The following is a 19,462-nucleotide window of genomic DNA, read 5'->3' on the forward strand; positions in this document are numbered from 1 at the left end:
AGGGAAGGAGTCATCAGAATCATCACATCAAGTATTCAAGTATCAGTGCTATCCCCTCTGTACACAGGGTAGATAGTGACAGGCAACTTAGACATTGGTTACCTAAAATGAGGGGAAGATAAAGGTATGATGAAGTGGCTGACTTACAAGTTTTCAAGAGGGAGTTTAGTGTAATAGTGTGTAGGGGAAGACAGAGTCCCCAATGAATAGTTTTCATCTTGTTTAGATGGGTCTGGTAAAAAAAGATGGGAATAAGATTCTTATGATTCAGTAGTAAGTAACTGTCATCACGACTAGTTGTGACTGTCACAACTATAAAGGTAGGAGTTTTGTTACAAAAACAGGGGGGTAGTTAATCTTACAGTCCAGAAACAAAGGGCCCTAAGACCATCAAGGGGGAAGAGCACGAGTGGAATACATGTCCCAATCCAGAGAAGCAGCAACATAAGAGATGGAGACAGAGACGGTAACACAGAGAGAGGTAGCAGCTGAGGACTCTAGATACATAGAAACAGAGGGACTGAGAGCTGGTGGCCAGGAGGCAGGCTTGCAGAATGTGCCCTTTGGTGATTTAAATTATTATATATTTCTGAGTGTTTAAAAAAAAAAAAGAGCTAAAATGAATAGACAGACATATTGTTAATTGATGGTACACGGAGGGGATTATAATCATTGTAATGAAAATATATGATAATTTATATTTAAGAAAGTATATTATTTATTGAATGTAAAACTGATTATTTGTCCTGTAAACTTTCACTCAAATCACAATAAAATATTAAAAAAAAAAAAGATGTATTGATAACTACTGACAATTTGAATGCAAAAGTTGGAAACAGAGGAAAGATCAGCATTTGGAAAATACAGTCTTGGTGATAGAAATGATACTGAAGATATCATGACACAATTTTACATGACCAATAACATCTTCATTGCAAATACATTTTTAAAACAACATAAAAGATGACTATACACATGGACTTCACCAGATAGAATACAGAGAAAGCAAACCGACTACATTTGTGGAAAGAGACAGCAGAAACGCTCTATATTATCATCAGCCAAAACAAGGCTGGGGCAGACTGTGGAACAGACCATCAATTGCTGATATGCAATTTCAGGCTGAAGCTTAAGAAAATTGTAACAAGACATGAGAGCCAAATTATGACTTTGACTATAAACCACCTGAATCTCAAGAGACCATCTCAAGAGATATGGAATGCATTAGACAATAACAAACAAAACCAGAAGAGTTTACAATGATATCAAGAGCATCACACAGTAAGAAAGCAAAGGTCATTAAGAAGACAAGGAAGAAAAAGACCAAAATGTATGGCAGAAGAGACTCTGAAATTTGTTTTCCAGCGTAGAGATGCCAAAGAAAATGGAAGCAATAAGGAGGTAAAAGAGCTGAAAAGAAAATTTCAAAGGGCAGATCAAGGAGGCAAAGTCAAGTATTATAACAAAATATGCAAAGACCTAGAGTTGGAAAAACAAAAGAGAAAAGCACACTCAGCATTTGTCAAGCTGAAAGAAGTTCACAAAATATTCAATCTTGATTTGCAATAATGAAGGATTCTATGGGCAGAATATTGAATGATGTAGAAAATATCAAAAGATGGTAATCTCTGATAAAATAAACTTTAAGGCAAAAGCTAGCATAAGAGATAAAGAAGGACATTATCTCATGATAAATGAGATCAACTGAACAAGATGTCATAACTATAAGAAATATCTATGCTCCCAATGAAAGAGCCCCCAAATATATAAAGCAAACTCCAATATAACTGAAGAAAGAAATAGACAAATCTATGATAATAGTGGGAGCTTTTCATACACGATTTTTGAAAAAGGATAGGACCACCAGAAAGAAACTCGACAAAGACACAGAGGAACTAAACAACACAATCAACCAACTTGACCTCACAGTTGTGTATAGAGCATTTAATCCAATAACAGCACAACACACATTCTCTTCCAGTGCACATGGGACATTTTCCAGAACAGACCATGTGTCATGCTACAAAACAAGTCTCCATAGATTTACAAACATCAAAATACAACAAACATCTTCTCTTATCTAATTATCGCAATGCTATAAAATTATAAGTCAACAATAGGAAGACCAAGGAAATAAAGCCAAATATATGGAAACTGAGCAACACCCTCCTTAAAAGCTACTGGATAGTAGAACTAATTAATAAAAGGTGAATTACAAAATTGCTAGAAACAACTGAGAATGAAAACACAACATACCAAAATCTATGGGACACAGCAAAAGCATTGCTGAGTGGACAACTTACTGTAATAAATGTACACATCTAAAAACAATAAAGAACCAAAATTAACACATTATACAACACCTCCAAAAATTAGAAACAGACTAACAAAGTAAACCTACAGTCACCAGAAGAAAAGAAAGAATAAAGAATAGAGCAGAAATAAATGAGCTAGAAAACAGAAAAACTATAGAAAGAGTCAACAGGACAAGAAGCTGGTTCTTTGAAAGGATTAATAAAATTGACAAACCATTGGCAAACCCAACAAAAGCAAAGAGGGAAAGAGAAGACACAAATAACACGCATTAGAAACCACATGTGCGATGTCACAATAGAACCAAAGGAAATCAAAAGAATAATAACAGGATACTCTGCAGAGTTGTAATCCAACAAATATGAAAATTTAGGAAGAGATGGATACATTTTTAGATAAACACGACCTACCTAAACTTACACACAGTGAAGTAGAAAACGAACAAATCTATAATAAAAGAAAAAATTGATCAGGTCATCAAGGAACACCCCAAAGAGACCAGGGCCAGATAGCTTCACTGGTGAATTTTACAAAACATTCAGGGAAGAGCTGTCATCAATTCTACTCAAACTATTCCAGAATATAGAAAAGAATGGAAAACTTCCAAATACATTTTATGAAACAAGCATAATCCTCATACCAAAACCAGGGAAGGCCATAATTAAGAAAAAAAATTATAGACCAATATCCCTCATGAACATAGATGCAAAAATTCTAAACAAAATCACAGCCAAGAGAATTCAACAACATATCAAAAAAAATAATACATCATGACCATGTGAGATTCATATCAGGGATGCAAGGATCCCTACACAGGATCTGTGAGTCGGAACCAACTTGACAGCACTTAACAAATTTGTTTATAGTGAGAAAGGTGCCAAATACTAAGTCAAGGTCATAATCATGAAAGTTGGAATTTTCATACAAGTTTAAATTCCCTCAAGACATTTCCCCTGTTAGTAGCATGCCCTACTTTGCCAGTTCTCAGCCCTAGATAAATTCAGTGCAACTTTCTGTCTCTATTTTTTCAGTGATTTCTCTCCTGAAGTATCTCGTAAATATGTTTCCTAGTTCTACTTCCCAGATGCTACCCTAATTCATACTAATATACATCACCTAGACTTTTAGTCACTCCATTTTTACATCACATTTATTTTTCTAGAATATATATTAGATCATACCATTTGGTGATATTTAAACTTCTAAAAAAATCTTTAATGAACCAAAAGGTTCTAGAGGAATAGTGGCTTTCAGGGCCGTCATGGTCTCATGTAATCTTCCTTTAGAGCTTTGTCATTCTATACATCTCCATCACACATCCAGCTAAAAGATCAATTGTGGCATGAACTTTTATGTTTTTCTGTTAATCCCTATGATTATAATATCCTTCCTCAATTATTATAGTAAAATCCAAAGAATATTCACAATTCAGCACAAATATCTCCATGATAATCTTCTTCAATTTGACCAGATAGATTTGATCCTCTTCTTCAGTAGCAATTGGTTCATAAGACCAGCTTGGTGTTTATCATATTATCATTAGTCGTTTATGTCTGTATCCTCCATCCTCTATGCCCCACCATACTATATTCTACTAGAGGACAGAGACCATGTGTCACTCCTCTTTGGATTCTTAGAATTTGGTACAGAGTAGGACCCACTGCAGGGCCTCAATATATATTTGAAATAAACCAGAATTTTAGAAGTTTATTATGACCTCATATTTATAAGTCATTAAGTATGGATTCATGACTAGAGAAAACAAACAGTAAAATTAGGGCAATATCAACTAATATTAACTGGATACTTACTAAGAGCTTGGCACTGTCCTAAGTAAGAATTCTAACAACTGCTCTATGAAGCAGGATTTACACTATCAACAACTAACTGATGAAAAACGGAAGCACAGAAAGATAAATTGACTTAACCAAGGGTCCCAGCCAGAAAGAGTCAGAACCAGAATTTGAACCCATAAAGCCTAGTTCTGGCGTACACATTTTAAACCTAACTATTCTGCCTGTTCATGTGCTTTGATAATGGGGAGCTGTGAAGCTGAGTAGTCATTTGTTTTCCAGAACAAACTTCTTGTAAACTAGTTGTTCCTCTAAACCCAAACCCACTGCTACTGAGTCAATTCCTACTCAGTGACCTTATGCAGGGCTTCTGAGAAGGCAAGTCTTTACAGGAACACACAACCTCATCTTTTTCCCTTGTAGTGGGTGGCGGGTTTGAACCACAGATCCTGCAGTTAGCAGTTCATTGCTGATCCCACAGTACCACCAGGGCCCTTTCACATAAATTCAGAGTAAGCGTAGGAAGGCACGGGGCTGTTTTTTTTCTCCAAACTCTATTCAATACTCATAGTAGACTAACAGGTAAGTAGAGAGAGAAAAACAGGTATTTTAAAGTTATTTTCACATTGATGAGATGAAAACATTTACAAGCTTTTAAATACCTTAAAAACTGTAGTGGATTCTAGGCTATGAAGATTTCATTAAGAGACATCCTGTATATACAAATATATAAACGACCTTGCATCTAAATACATCTTACTCCTCCATAGTTTTCTTTTCATTCAATGGCACACAAGAAATTAAATACCATCAAAAATAAAAAATTTCCAAATCATTGACTCAATGGGAAGAATTACCTCAGAGAGGAATTTTACAAAACATTATATATCAGATACTCTGTTTGTAATAAAAGCTTTAATATATTCCATCAGAGTTATGGTTCAAGAAAGGTAGGACTCCTAAAGAACAGTTTTATCCATTTAAATGGCAAACGCTAGGTATTTGAGTAGGAAAGCTTCCTAAAGATTTTGGCACTATAATTTATCATGCCATTTTGTTATATCTGCAAAGAATGATTTATTCTGAACGATATTTCATAACTGAACTTTCTATTCAAATGGAATTAAATTTACTGTACATTAATACGTACTTTGGTGGCAAGACATTAATGTTCATCTGACACCATCACCAACTAACTGAAGTTATATTAAAGAAGAAGTAAGATTGATTCCAGTGAATCTTGACTAAGTGGGTACTTCCATTGTTTAATCTGACGGTTATTGATTTTGAAACTGTTCTTGCCATTGAAAACTTCAGTTAACAGTATAAATTTTTATAATTTTAGTGTTAAAGTCAATCCTTCATAATTAAGAATAATACAAAAAATGAATTTTTTTCATTTGAAAGGTTAAGCATTTAATGGTAAATGGAAGAGCAGTGACCTATATATAAATATTCATATTGGTGTGGACATAAGGATTTTCAACTACATTTGTTCCCTCTGGCTTTAGGTAAAGATCAAAGGCAAAGTGGACCAAAATTCTTCGTTGGTCTCTTACAAACCGTCTAACACTGTACTCTATACAACAGATGAATAAGGAAATCAACATCTAAATGTAAAAGAATGAATACAATTTGATGTAAGGCATTTTTCTTAACGTCTAAAAGATTTATATCCAATAACTGATTGTTGCTGTTGTGAAGTGTCGTGGATTCAGTTGTGACTCATAGTGACCCTGTATAGGGTTTCTGAAAAGCAGCTGGTAGGTTTGAACTGCTGACCCTGAAGTTAAAACCAGTGCTTATCCTACAGTGCCACACCAGATGTCCTTAATAACTGATTACCTGAGTCTAATGTTGAGCATTTATGAACATTTACTACTAAATTTTTAATTTCTACCCCAAATAAAAGAGCTCTGGTAACACAGTAGTTACAAGTCAGGCTGCCAACCTCAAGGTCAGCAGTTCAAAGCTACCAGCCGTTCTGCAGGAGAAAGATGAGGGGTTTCTGCTCCTGTGAAGATTTATAGCCTTGAAAACCCTGTGCAGGATCGCTGTGAGTCAGAACTGACTGCACGGCACAACACCAGCCCACAACTTCAAACAGAAATTCTTAATTTCTTCCACAGCCTGACTCCTATTCGTTACTGTCCTACAAATCTCCAAGTTCCTCACACTTGAAATCTTGAAGTAATCTTTGTTTCTTCTTCATTTCTACTGACTCAAAACACCAAGCTCAGTGAATCTGCCTACTGACAGAAAATGGTCACCGTGCACTCATAGTCTCCACCTCCCATTCTCTTCTTACTCCACTGCCCTGCCTGTTTGCCCACACACCAAAACTAATCTAGTTGAAGTCACGTGGCTTCCTGATTGCCATATTCCCTACATATTTTTCAATTTTGACTATTCTCCCCTAGTTTCCAGGATACTATACTTTTCTCTGCACCACTTTCTCATTACTCTCCTGTCCACTTCATGGATTCCTCTTCCTTTGCCATCCTTTAAATTAAGTGGGTGTACCTTTGTATTTCCTGTTATAACCTCTATTTTTTTCCTTTTTGCTGTTGTTGTACTCTCTCTGCAGACACTTTCATTTATTCTCATGATTTTAAGGGCTATCTCAAAACTAAGGCAGTACAAGTATCTAAGTCACACCACTCCCTAAGACTTCAGCATATATTTACCTTTAAACATCTGACCTGGAATATCTTACTCAACATTTCTATCTTCCCTGTCTCCACTCTATTCTAATTTCTACACTCCAAATTTAGAACCTTACCAATGTTATCCACATCACATATCCATCTCTCCAATTTCTTAATACAGTAGCCATCAAAAAATTTGTGAAAAAATTCCATTAGCTTTAAATTTCATTCTTCCATGAACTGTCTGAAGCCCCCTCATATGTATTGGGAGTCCTGGTGTGGCTCTGTAGGATAAGCACTGGACCACAAAGTCAGTTTGAACCGCAAGACCAGCAGTTCAAACTCATCAGCTGCTCCTTGGAAACTCTACACATGGTTGCTGAGTTGGAACAAACTCGACAGCACTTAACAACAACATATGTACTGAATACCTAGAAAGAGTTGTGTACTGTTATAGGCCCTGGGGATACAACACTGACAGAATGGACAATAGCCCTGCTTTCATGGAGCTTACCTCCTTGTGAATATTGCAGTTGCCTATATGACTGGTCCTACTGGGTTCCAGTCTTACCCAAAGCGCTAACCCTCAACGGAAATGTCCTATACAAAGTGCAAACCTGAGCATGCCACCTCCTGCTTCAAGTCTTTCAAGCTTTCTGTCACATGCGGGATAAAGTCCATGATCCTAGGCAAGAATCTAAGATTGTTCCTACTACTTGCTTCTTCACCCTCCCATTTCCGCACTATTCTGGACTCACTGTCATCAACACTGGACTACTGGACTTCCCTGCACACCTCATGAGGCTAGCCTTAATGTTGCTATTTCTGTTCTAGGAATATTCACTCCACTCTTAAATTGGTAACTTGTAGAAGCTCTGGTAACGTAGTAGTTACGAATCAGCCTGCGAACCTTAAGGTCAGCAGTTCGAAACTACCAGCCACTCCATGGGAGAAAGATGAGTCTTTCTGCTCCCGTAAAGATTTACAGCCTTAGAAATCCTGTACAGGATTGCTATGGGTCGTAACTGACTCGACGGCACTTAACAACAACAAACAGTACAGAGGAGTCCTGGTGTGGCACTGTGGGTTAATGCGCCAGACTGCAAAGCCGTTTGCACTGCAAGGTCGGCACTTCAAGCTCACCGGCTGCTCCTCGAAAACCCTATATAGGGTCGCTATGGGTTGGAACTGACTCGAAGGCACTTCACAACAACTTGTCTTTTAAGATCCACTTCAGGCATGCCCATCTTCAGAGGGCCTTCCATGATCACTCCCCTTGTGTTCCACAGGGCACTGTGATTCCTACACTGCCAGCATACAGCACATTATACAAACTGTTAGCTTACTTATGTCTTAGCCCTTTGACCAAGCTACCAATGTTGCTTAACCTCCCTTCCTCTACTGCTACTAGCCCTCATTAACCCTCATCTGTATTATTGCATATGGTCTCTTCATCTCTACTTTCTACCTATTCTAGCCATTCCAAATACCTCAATACACAAAAGTGACTGTGTATTTCTTCCTCAATCCAGAAGTTTCACGATTCCCATTCCTCTATCATTAGTGCAATGATTTATCTAAAATCATTAGTACATGGAAGTGGCATTTAATTACTGTGACTCACAGAAGAAGAAATTCCTTTTTAATTATCTTTACATTTTTCTAACTGTGTTAGGGCAAAAGTTTGGCTCTGAAAATGTTTTGCATATGTATACAACCCTTGATGAACCCTTTTGGTATAAAGAACAGGCCTCAAGACAGAGTCTCACAGAAGAAAGTATCTAGCCGATTTATTTTCAGTATGCTTATTTTTATGGCTACGTTTTTTCAATTTTGGAAAATGTTTGCAGAAAAAATTCATTATTTTTGATTTCACTTTTTTCATAGATTTTTTTTTAAGCCCTTTATATTCTTCCACCTAGTAGGTGTTAAGCATTTTCATGGGAGGGATGCAAATGGAATAAATTTCATCCATCTTTATACCACCACAGGACTTAAGAAAGTGCCTGAGAAACAGAGTAGGCTTATAATTAATATTGGCTGAATTGAAATTAACATCTCAAGCAAGATTCTTGTGGCACTTACAATTTTGCGCTTGACCATGAAGAGAGGGATTTTTGCATGAAGAGGGGTTGAGGACAGTTCCTTATGAACCGTTGATAAATACAATCTTCGTTTGATGTTTCCTAAATCAGTAATTCTGGAGAAGAAAAGAGAGATGGAGAGAATAGAGAAAGATTCTCATTAATTTAATAGCTGCTTCTTTGGACAATCATCAAAATGATATAAGTTATCATACAGACCCTTTCCAACAGGGAGATAAAACACAAATTTAAGAATTGCCTTTTTCTTTCAAGAAGTAATAAAATTTCTTCCTTAAATTCAAAGTGCTCACAAGTCTGACTGTATAAACTCACTTAATATGCTAATTTATTTTAGTACTCTACACTAGATTTCCACAGTCATCCAGCCTAAGAAAAAAATTCAATTTGTATGAACTGAGAAACTGCTAGCCTTTAATAACCATGCTTGTTCCAGCCCCTTATGCTGGTGTTATCTTGGGACATACTGTCACCTACTAAATAGAAAAACATTATGGGTTTCTTTCCCTAAAAATGCACCTGTCATTTTATATAGGCTCTTTGTCTGCTTAGAGACAGACACAAAGCACTGACTGTCGGTTTCACTTCCTAAGCACATATCTTCGGACCACAATTATAATACACAAGTTTATTGCTCACTATTCAGGTCAACCCACACTGATACCAAGGACACTGAATCTGAACACCTTTAATAGATTTAGACCACAGCCATGATCACAAAGATTAGGTCTGCTTCAAATTGATAGAGGCTCATTTTTATGTTCTGCTTCCTTTAGGTCTCAGAGGTAATACAACAGGCAAAAAATTTCCAAGCCTGTCTCAGGCTGCTATATTGTAGAATGGATGCTTCCTTAAAGATTGCCTTTTCATCTGAGGACAATAATTAATTTTTCACCTATTATTAGCAAGTTTGTCTATATGGACAACATTGCTAATTTTCTACAATTAGCAATTCCCTGGAGAGTCAACATTTCATTTGAATATACTGCTGCCAATATTTATAGTGTAATTAACTATTTTCAGAATCAACATCGCCTATTCAATAGCTCTTTCTTGCCTTCCTCTTCTTACATTCCTAATCTCATTATTTTCTCTCTAAAAAATACAAATCCTTCTGAGGAAAAACTACCACTGGACAATGCTAAGAACAGTTATGGTAAAAAATACTGTAGTGTAATTTCAGAGTAGGCCCCAAACCAAAAAATTTGACTCTAACTTCAATCTACAATGTCAGAGGTGCATTTAAAAAGTAGTAAAATCTTTTAGCCATTGTTGTTGTTGTTAAGTACTGTGGAGTCAGTTCCGACTCATAGCAACCCTGCAGAGTGTTTCTGAGGCTGTAAATCTTTACAGGAGCAGAAAGCCTCACCTTTCTCCCATGGAACAGCTGGTAGGTTTGAACTGCTGACCTTAAGGTTAGTAGCCTGACTCGTAACCACTACACTACTAGAGCTCCTTTTTTAACCTATAGTAAGAGATAAAGTTTAAAAAGTAAATGTTAATACTACGGTATTACACTTACACATGCTCATATAAGTAAACATAGGATAACATTTCTCCTAAGACAGTGGCTTTCAAAGTCTGATGAGGGTGGAAGTGGGTAGGAGGGTGGTACACAACAATTCAGTGAAGTGTATGGAAAAAAATGTTCAGACCTAGATGTGTTGGGTGTGTGAGAACTCCCAAACTGCCAGATAGTACCCACTTAGCCTAGCTTGGATGGCTCACTCTCCAGAACTCCACCAGATGAAGATAATAAAGTTAGATACCATGAGCAAGTGTCTATTGCTACAATTTGATAATTGGACCTTTGCTTATGGATGCAGTTGTTCAAAATTCCAACTGAATTGAAAGGCTTCTTCAGATCAAGGATCAGGCTTGTTTCTCAGTGCATTCAGGTGATAGGGACAGGCAGCTCAGATCTTGACTACCAAAAAATGGGGGGTTATAAAGGCATGAAATGGCTGGCTTATAAGCTTTCATGAGCGTGCTTAGTTTCAGAATGAGGGGGGTAAAACAGAAATCCCACTGAGTGAGTTTTCCTCTTTTCCAGATGGATCTGGTGAAACGGGATGGGGGATAATGGTGATAGGATTTTATGATTCAATTGTGAATAACTGTTATCAGTATTAATCACGATTATCACAACTACAATTGTAGAAGATGTGCAACTAAAAGGGGGGAGTAGTGGTGGTGTTATGTGCTGTGAAGTTGGTTCCGACTCATAGCGACCCTGTAGAGGGTTTCTGAGGCTGTAAATCTTTATGGGAGCAGAAAGCCTCATCTTTCTCCTGCGGAATGGCTGGTAGTTTCAAACTGCTGACCTTGCGGTCTGCAGCCCGATTCGTTACCACTACGCTACCAGAGCTCCAAAAGGGGAGGTAGTAGTTAATATTTAATTTCAAGAACAGAGGGCCTCAGGACCATCAAGAAAGAAGAGCATGAGTAGAGCGTGAGATACTATCTAAAAAAGTGACACCAACGAGACAGTGGCAAAGGAGATGGCATAGAGAGACAGAGTAGCTGAGGACTCGAGGCCCAAAGACTGAGAAAGATTGTGCACCTGCGGGCAGAAGAATGGCTTGCAAAATGTGCCCTTTGGACATTTAAATGAAAATATATTTTTTGTTATGTGTATGTATATGTAATATTTTTGCTTTGTTCATTTGTGAAATATCATATGTAAAAGAGAAACTACAGGGCAGAAGCAGGATAATTGTTCTTACAGGAATGGAGTGCAATCATTGAGATGAAACAAAAACGTATGCTTGGTTGAAAGTAAGGCTGATGATCGTGCCTGTCTACTTTCACTCAATTCATAAAAAAAAAGTTAAAAAAAGGTAGACATTTCCTTCATCTTATCCTTCTAAGTGTTGTTTTCGTGCATGTACAGTACAGCAATATATGTGCATGTTTTCTAAATACATACATGCACCAATTTGGTAGGGGTGCTCGCACATTTTAATGTGATACCAGGTGAAAATAGCTTAGAAAGCACTGTTATTAGGTCTCTTCTGTAAGAAACCCTGGTTAGGGAGTAGGCAGAATGGTTGTAGAAATTATAGAGGAAAAGGTAACAGAAAGAAGGGTTATATCACCAAAAACTCATCTGTGACAGTTTTATTAAAGTCTTGCCTTACTTATATAGGGAAAACCCTACATAATTTCCATTTGAATCAGTAGAGATCAAACTCTGAACAGAGGAACATTTCAGTCTATCACGCAGTACATTCAATAATTTACATATTACCCAGATACTCAGTGAGCCAGGGAGCATGCTTAGGTATAAAGACACAGGAGAACAAGACAAGGTCCCTACTCTCCTAGAGCTTCTAGGAAAAAAACACAGATGAAAAATATGAGCAAAATAAATGCAAGTTATTCTAAAAGCAATGATATTACAGTGATATCCATTTCTGACTTAATTAAGAGCCTAAGCTAGAAAATATCAAGAAACAACCAACTTTTGACAGTCAAGCCAACATGTGTAGGAACTAGTAGTCCAGCAACACAGAAGAGGGAGAGGGTGTAGTTACAAATCAAGTCATATATAGGGCCTCTTGGTCAAGGTAAGGAGTTTATAAATTTAGTTTTAACCTAAGTTTACAAAAAGAAGCTAACAAAGGGTCCATGTTCTGCCCTGCATGATGAATGGATATTATAAAAAGAAACAGAAATAATCTCTTTTGTTACTACGCTAAAATTTGCATAAATGAAAGGCACAGACTTTAGTGTACAATCTCAAAACATATACACCCATGTACCCATCATCTTAATTTAGAGAACATTTTCATCACCCTAGAAAGTTTTAGGTTTTTTTTAAGTCAAGGCAATCACTCTTCTGACTTCTACCACCACAGAAACACGGAAGAACCTCAAACCTCAAAGTTTTCCCTTTCTTGAAGTTCTTGTAAACTGAACAGTCTAAAACATATTCTTTCATGACAGCCTTCTTGAACTTAATGTAATGTTTCTGAGGTTCTTCCATGTCGTGTCATGTACCAGTGGTGGTGGTGGTGTGCCGTGGCATCAGATGCAACTCATAGTGAACCTGTGTAGGGATTCTGAGACCTGTAATCTTAACGGCTGCAGAAAGCCTCATCTTTTTTCTGTGGAACAGCTGGTAGTTTTGAACTGCTGACTTTGATAGTAGTAGCCAGATTCATAACCACTAAGCTACCAGAGCATCTATCATATACCAATAGGTGTTTTAAAATGTTGAATATTTTAAGGGTATACCAATGTTTATTTTTTCATTCTATTAATGAGCATTTAGATTGTTTTCAGTTCAAGACACTTGAATAAAACCACCATGAATATTTCTTAACAAATGTTTCCATTCTCTTAATAAATAATTAGAAATAAGACAGCTCGTCTCTGAGGCACATCGAACAATGGAAACTGTTCTGCCAAGTGGATGAACCACTTCACAAACTCACCAGCAATTCATAAAAGTTCCAACAGTATTACAGCTTTATTAGTATTTAATACCATCAGGATGTTGTTGTTGTTTTTTACTTTAGCCGGTTCTATTGAGTACAAATTGGTAAAGGTGTTAAATATCATTACTTAGAATGGAAATGCAAACAAAATCACAGTTACATCGATTTCAGACTCAAACTGGTACGCCTTCTTTTGTGAAGTGTCTCTCAGGTCTTTTGCTCAAAATTTTAAGCGTTATTATTATTATGATTCAATTATCAGAACTCTTTATACATTTTAGATACATGCCATGCCTGTTGTCAGATTTATGCATTGTAAATATTTTCTTGCCTATTTTTTTTTTTTTAACTTTTATTGTCAATTATGTGGGTTTACATGGGAGAACATCAGTTTTACATTCATCCTATCATATTGTGTTTCATTGCAATGATTACAATCCCCTCCATGCATCATCAAATAACCAAAGGATACATCCCACAGGCCCGCCCCCTAGCTGACAGCACACAGCCCTTCTCCCTCCCTGAGCCCAGTGTCCCCACCTATTCCATCTGTCCACCTCATCATCTCTGTATCCATCCGTGGCATCACTGCCTCTCTGGGTAGGGTCACACTTTCTGCTCTTCTCAATTGATCATCCCAGGGACCTCCAATCCTGGGCTGCAAAATCAATCACTCCCCTCCTTTTGTCAAAAAACATCTACCTCTACATTTCCAACCCCACAATCAGACTAAATGGCAATTACTCACTATTTTACCACAAGAGTCTTATTCCCATTTCCTTTCGCCAGCCCAGTTCCAACACACTGGAAATCATTCAGTGGAGTAGCCAGTCACTTCTTGCCTTAATAGCACGCCCCCACCGCCCCATTTTGTGCAGCCGATGTCTAAATTGCTCATCCCTGTCAACCCCTATTTTCTATACATTGAGGTGCATTCCAGGCTGTAGTCTTTGATTTCATCAGTATGTATTTGAAGTCCTCTTAGATTCAAGCAAGCAAAGTTGTATCCTTTGCATTTCACAGATTGTTAGTGAATCTTCCTCCAATCCTGATACCATGTTCTTCTTCGTATAATCCAGTTTCTCAGATTACTTGTTCAGCATACGATTTGATTAGGTATAGTGAGTGAATATAACCCTGGCTTACACCTTTTCTGATTTTAAACCATTCAGTATTCTCTTGCTCTAGTCGAGTGACATCCTATTGGTCTATGTACAGGTTCCTCATGAGCACAATTAAGTGCACTGGAATACCCGTTCTTTGCAGTATTTTCCATAGCTTGTCGTGATCCATACATTTGAAAGCCTTTGCATAGTCAAGAAAGCACAAGTAAGCATCTTTCTGGTATTCTCTGCTATCAGCCATGATCAAGCTGATATCAGTAATAATGGCCCTCATTCCACATCCTCATCTGAATCCAGCTTGACTAGCTGGCAGTCGTTGTCAATGTATTGTTGCAGCTATTTTAAAATTATCTTCAACAAATCTTTACTTAAATGTGCTATTAATGATATTGTTCAATGATTTCCACATTATCTTGGGAATGGGCACAAATATGGATGGATCTCTTCCAACTGAATGGCCAGGTAACTATCATTCAGATTTCTTGAAAAAAAAATGAGTGCCTCCATCGTTTCATAAGTTTGCTGAAATATTTCAATTTGTTCTCTTGGAGTCTTGCTTTTCACTAATAGCTTACGTGTAGGTTGGACTTCTTCCTTCAGTACAATTGATTCTTGATTATATGCTACCTTCTGAAATGTTTGAACATCAACCATTTCTTTTTGGTACAGTGACTCTGTATTCTTTCCATCTTCTTTTGATGCACTCTGCAACATTCAATATTTTGCTCATAGAATTCTTTAATATGGTAAATCAAGGCTTGGATTTTTTTCTTCAGTTCTTTCAGCTTGAGAAATGTTGAATGTATTCTTCCATTCTAGTTTTCTAAATCCATGTTCTTGCACGTTGTTAAATTATTTTACGTTGTCTACTTGAGCTGTCCTTTGAAATTTTTCTGTTCAACTGTTTTATGTTTTCATTTCTTCATTTCACTTTAGCATATCTACACTATCTCAAGAGCAAATTTCAGTCTTTTCTGACATCCATTTTAGTTTTTTCTTTCTTTCTTTTTTTTAATGATCTTTTGCTTACTTCCTCTGTGATACTCTTGATGTCATCCAGCTGGTCTTCGGTCATTAGTGTCTACCCAATCTGTTTGTGAGATGTGTTCAAGATCGTAGTTTGGCTTTCGTGGACTTGTTTTAATTTTCTTAAGCTTCAACCTGAACTTGCATATGAGCAACTGATAGTCTATTCACAGCCTGTCCCTGGCCCTGTTTTGGCTGGAGCTTCTCTTCCCACAGATGTAGTCAATTTTATTTTTGCATAGGGCAGTGTTTCATTCTGTATAGGGTCACTATGAGTCAGATCTGACTCGATGGCACCACCAAGCCAACAGACATCAGTCTTATCTCACTTAATTCCCCCATAAGCCCTGTAAGATACCATCTCTATTTTACAGATGAGGAAACGAAAGCTTATAAAAGCTAGCTAAGCTGATTTGTCCACAGTCACAAATCAATCATAGTTTGGATGTGAATCCAAACTGAACTGATGGCAGCGTTTACATTCTTATTCAGATGTTTTCTTTCTTTGTGGGTGGTGGTACAAATGGTATCATGAACTTTGCTCCTGGGAATAAAATATTTCATATTCGATAGCTAAGAGTACTATACTGCACTGTATTTAGATGACACAGCCTATGCTTGGCAACCCCACTTTTTAAAAAATATTGTTAATGTTTGGCCAACTATGAGTCTTCTTCACAGAGACATATTCTTCCTTTAAATAAGTAAAACAAACAACAGCAAAAAAATTAAACTCTAAGTTCCATCATACAATGAAAAGTTCAGAGACTAATCTTGTTTCCCTCATTTTCATGTCCTTGGAGGCCACACCTCACTACCAGGCACATATACAAGGGGTTTCAAAAAGTTAGTGGGAAAATCATTTATTTTGATTCCATTTTTCCACAAACTTTTTGAAACCCTCTCACATACATACAATCCTCGTACTTGCTGATGAAAATCCCTGAGAATCACTGACTTCTCCCTTACCTGAGCTCTACCAGTCCAGCTGCTATCACATCCTAACTGTGTATCTATTTCTTTCTTTTGTTTTCTCAGCCACTTTGCTCGTTCAGTTTATCTTTTGCTTGAAATAGCCTCCGATTCTCTCAGCCCATTCTTCATGTAGCCACCAGCCTGGGACTAAATGTCATGCCTTGGCTCAAATTGTTTCTTTGGCATCCCATCATCTATAAATAAAGTCTAGGTTTCTTATATTGTTATTCAAGGACCTTCCAAATCTGGCCCTTACCATTACTCCAGTAGCAGTATGTTACTTTAGGCACCTGCTGCTCATGTCAAACCTCCTATAAAAGAGACTAAGATTGAAACCAGAAGATTAGCACTAGAGAAGCCAAGGAGACAACTTCAGAATTGGTATGAGAATCAGAACTGGTATGAGAAGAAACTCACAGAACTACAAAACAAAACCCAAGTGGGGAATCTAAAGCAATATGATATGAAATAAGCAGATATCACTGATATGTTAAGTGCCATCGAGTTGGTTTTGATCCATAGCGACTCCTTGTATAAGGTTTCCAAGAAGTGACTGGTGAGCTTGAACCGCCAACTTGTGACTCAAACCGACTTTACAGTCCAGCGCATTAATCTGCAGTGCCACAGTACAGCTACAGTTAAAAAAAGGATAGAAATTAAGAGAACAACACTGAATTCCCTACCATGTGCAAAATATGCACCATTTTACGAGTGTTATCTCACTTAATCCCCTGCAACAATAGTTAGAAATGGAAATTAGTATTCACATCTTACCAATGCAGTAAGAGGCTTAGAGACCTTAAGCAACTTGTTCAAATCTCATAACTAGTAAGTGGCCTAAAAGACACAAGCATGGAAGAATGGTAAATTGTTAACATGTCTACTGACAATTCCAGAGGATGGTAGTTGCCTGGCTCAGTGCTTTTCAAAGAGTGCTTGCTTTCTAGGAAGAAAAGGGTAGATAGTAGGCCTGGAATCCATTCTGTCCTTACTTAAGGGTATTCCAGAAAAGAAGGGTAATCAGCCTTGTAAACATGTTAATGAATGATTCTGGGCAAATACACTAATGGAATTCAATAGGGGAGACTCCTTTATGGAACGCACTTGACCATCTTAGTACTGTTCATGGCAAACAAACCAGGAGCCCAAAAATTTATGGGGCATGGCCCCTGGAAAATACTACATAAACTCTAAATGCATAAAATGGCTGAGTTAGCTCCCTCAGGTACTGCCTACAGAGCTCATCTGCTGAACGTGGGTCAAAATGCACTTAGAGAGGCCTGGAGAGCTGCAATGGCAGTGCTGGACCCCCTCCTACTTCATCTGTGCCTCACAGTGTAGATCCTTGAGATTACTCATGAAGGTCAACGCTGGCTAAAATCTCTGACTCTTGTGAGTCTGTTGATCATCTGAGCCTTTGTGCTATCTCACAACATGGTTGTGTTGTTCCTCTTTAAGAAGTCAACCCCTAAAAGCATAATCTAAGCTAAGGAATTGGTGTAATTAGTTTACTTGAGAAACAACACTATGAAGCAGAAGTTAGAGAAAGACAGCAAAGGAAAGCCAATATAAGGAACAATTAGCAATGACACACTGATATAGGTCACAGGGCCTCCCTTCTATCAGGATAACTGGAAGAGTGTAAAGAATAGCTCACAGAATTGTCCACTGAAGAGTGGGAGAGGAAGCATGCATCCACTGACTTCCACACCCTAATGGTTAAAGTTCAGATCGCTACTACAGAGCCAAGTTGGGCCCTGACTATGGTAACCTGAGGAACAACAGGATGAACAGCTGCATGGTTCACAATGAGCTGTAGACCCAACTTTTGTAATCCATAGACCTTTTACTGGCTGATTTCCAGAAGTAAATCACCAGGTCTGTCTTCTTAGTCTTTCTTAGTCTAGAAGGTATGCTTAAGCATGTTCATCATCACAGCAACACAAATCCTCCACTGGCAGATTGATGGTGGCTGCATTTGAGGTGCACTGGCTGGGACTCAAACCCATGTCACCACATGGAGGTGAGAACTCTATCACTCAGGAGCCCTAACACCCAGCATTTCCAGGCCTTGCACATCTGTGAGTAAAGTAGGCTCCTACAGCATCAAAGACAGCACTGAGGCACACTTAATGTAGACTGCTGTCCAAGCAAGTTTGTATGTAATTAATTGTCCACTGCAGCTGAACCGGCAGCGCTGGGCTGAGGGGATGTGACTCGGGGCACTGAAGTGAGTTGCCACATGATGATACCAACATGCTTGCTACTTCCTGAATACATACTATCCTTTCATCTTCTGATGCCTTTACTTATGCATTTCCCTTAGAAAGCCCCTTCTCTCCTTATTATGCCAACAGAAATTATATTCATCCATCACAGTTTAGAATGAATGCCACCTCTTCCTTGAAAACTTCTCAAATCTCCAAATAAAAAATAATCACATCTTTCTTTACTTGACCAAAGCATGTTTTTGACCTCTATTAGGACATTTTTTCACTCCACCTTTGTGCTCTAGGTCAGTAACTAAAGTAAAATTATTGGGCCATAAACTGATGCAAATAAACAAATCTTTTGTTTTCATGGGTGAAGAACATGCAGTCCCATATAATACTCTTCACTTTACAACTTGTTAGTAAGGGTCTGAATTAGTTTAAAAGACTTACTAGAATTTGGTGTATTGCAAAGTACATTGTTGTTAAGTGCCATCAAGTCGGTTCAAACTCACAGAGATCATGTATAGGGTTTCCAATGAGAGACTAGTGGGTTTGAACAGTCAACGTTAAGGTTAGCAGAATAGTGCTTATCCTACAGCATCACACCAAGACTCAAAAGTACATTACTAGAGTTGAAAGCAATCTCTCATTCTAAATTTCACAAAAGAAGTCTTACTGTCCTAAACAGCTGAGCAGTTTACAAAGTTCCAAGTGTGTACATGCCTAAGGAGAAGCGGGATGGACTTTCAGCAATTTGGTGGAAAGACAACTTACTACAAAGTCACCATTATTAGTTTCTTCATAAGCTGGTTTACGTTTTCAAATA

General features: G+C 37.7%; 1 protein-coding gene across 1 annotated transcript in view; it reads right to left on the reverse strand.

Annotated features, from left to right (window-relative positions):
* The window catches only part of LOC102834024 (chromosome unknown open reading frame, human C3orf67), a 443,079-nt gene that overhangs the window by 262,166 nt on the left and 161,451 nt on the right, over positions 1-19,462 (reverse strand). Inside the window, exon 5 of the mRNA XM_006862094.1 lies at positions 8,840-8,954. Coding sequence (XP_006862156.1) covers positions 8,840-8,954 — 115 coding nt within the window. The remainder of the gene's footprint in view (positions 1-8,839; positions 8,955-19,462) is intronic.

The sequence above is a fragment of the Chrysochloris asiatica genome, unplaced genomic scaffold, assembly GCF_000296735.1.
Source record: "Chrysochloris asiatica unplaced genomic scaffold, ChrAsi1.0 scaffold00046, whole genome shotgun sequence".
Taxonomy (NCBI): Eukaryota; Metazoa; Chordata; class Mammalia; order Afrosoricida; family Chrysochloridae; genus Chrysochloris; species Chrysochloris asiatica.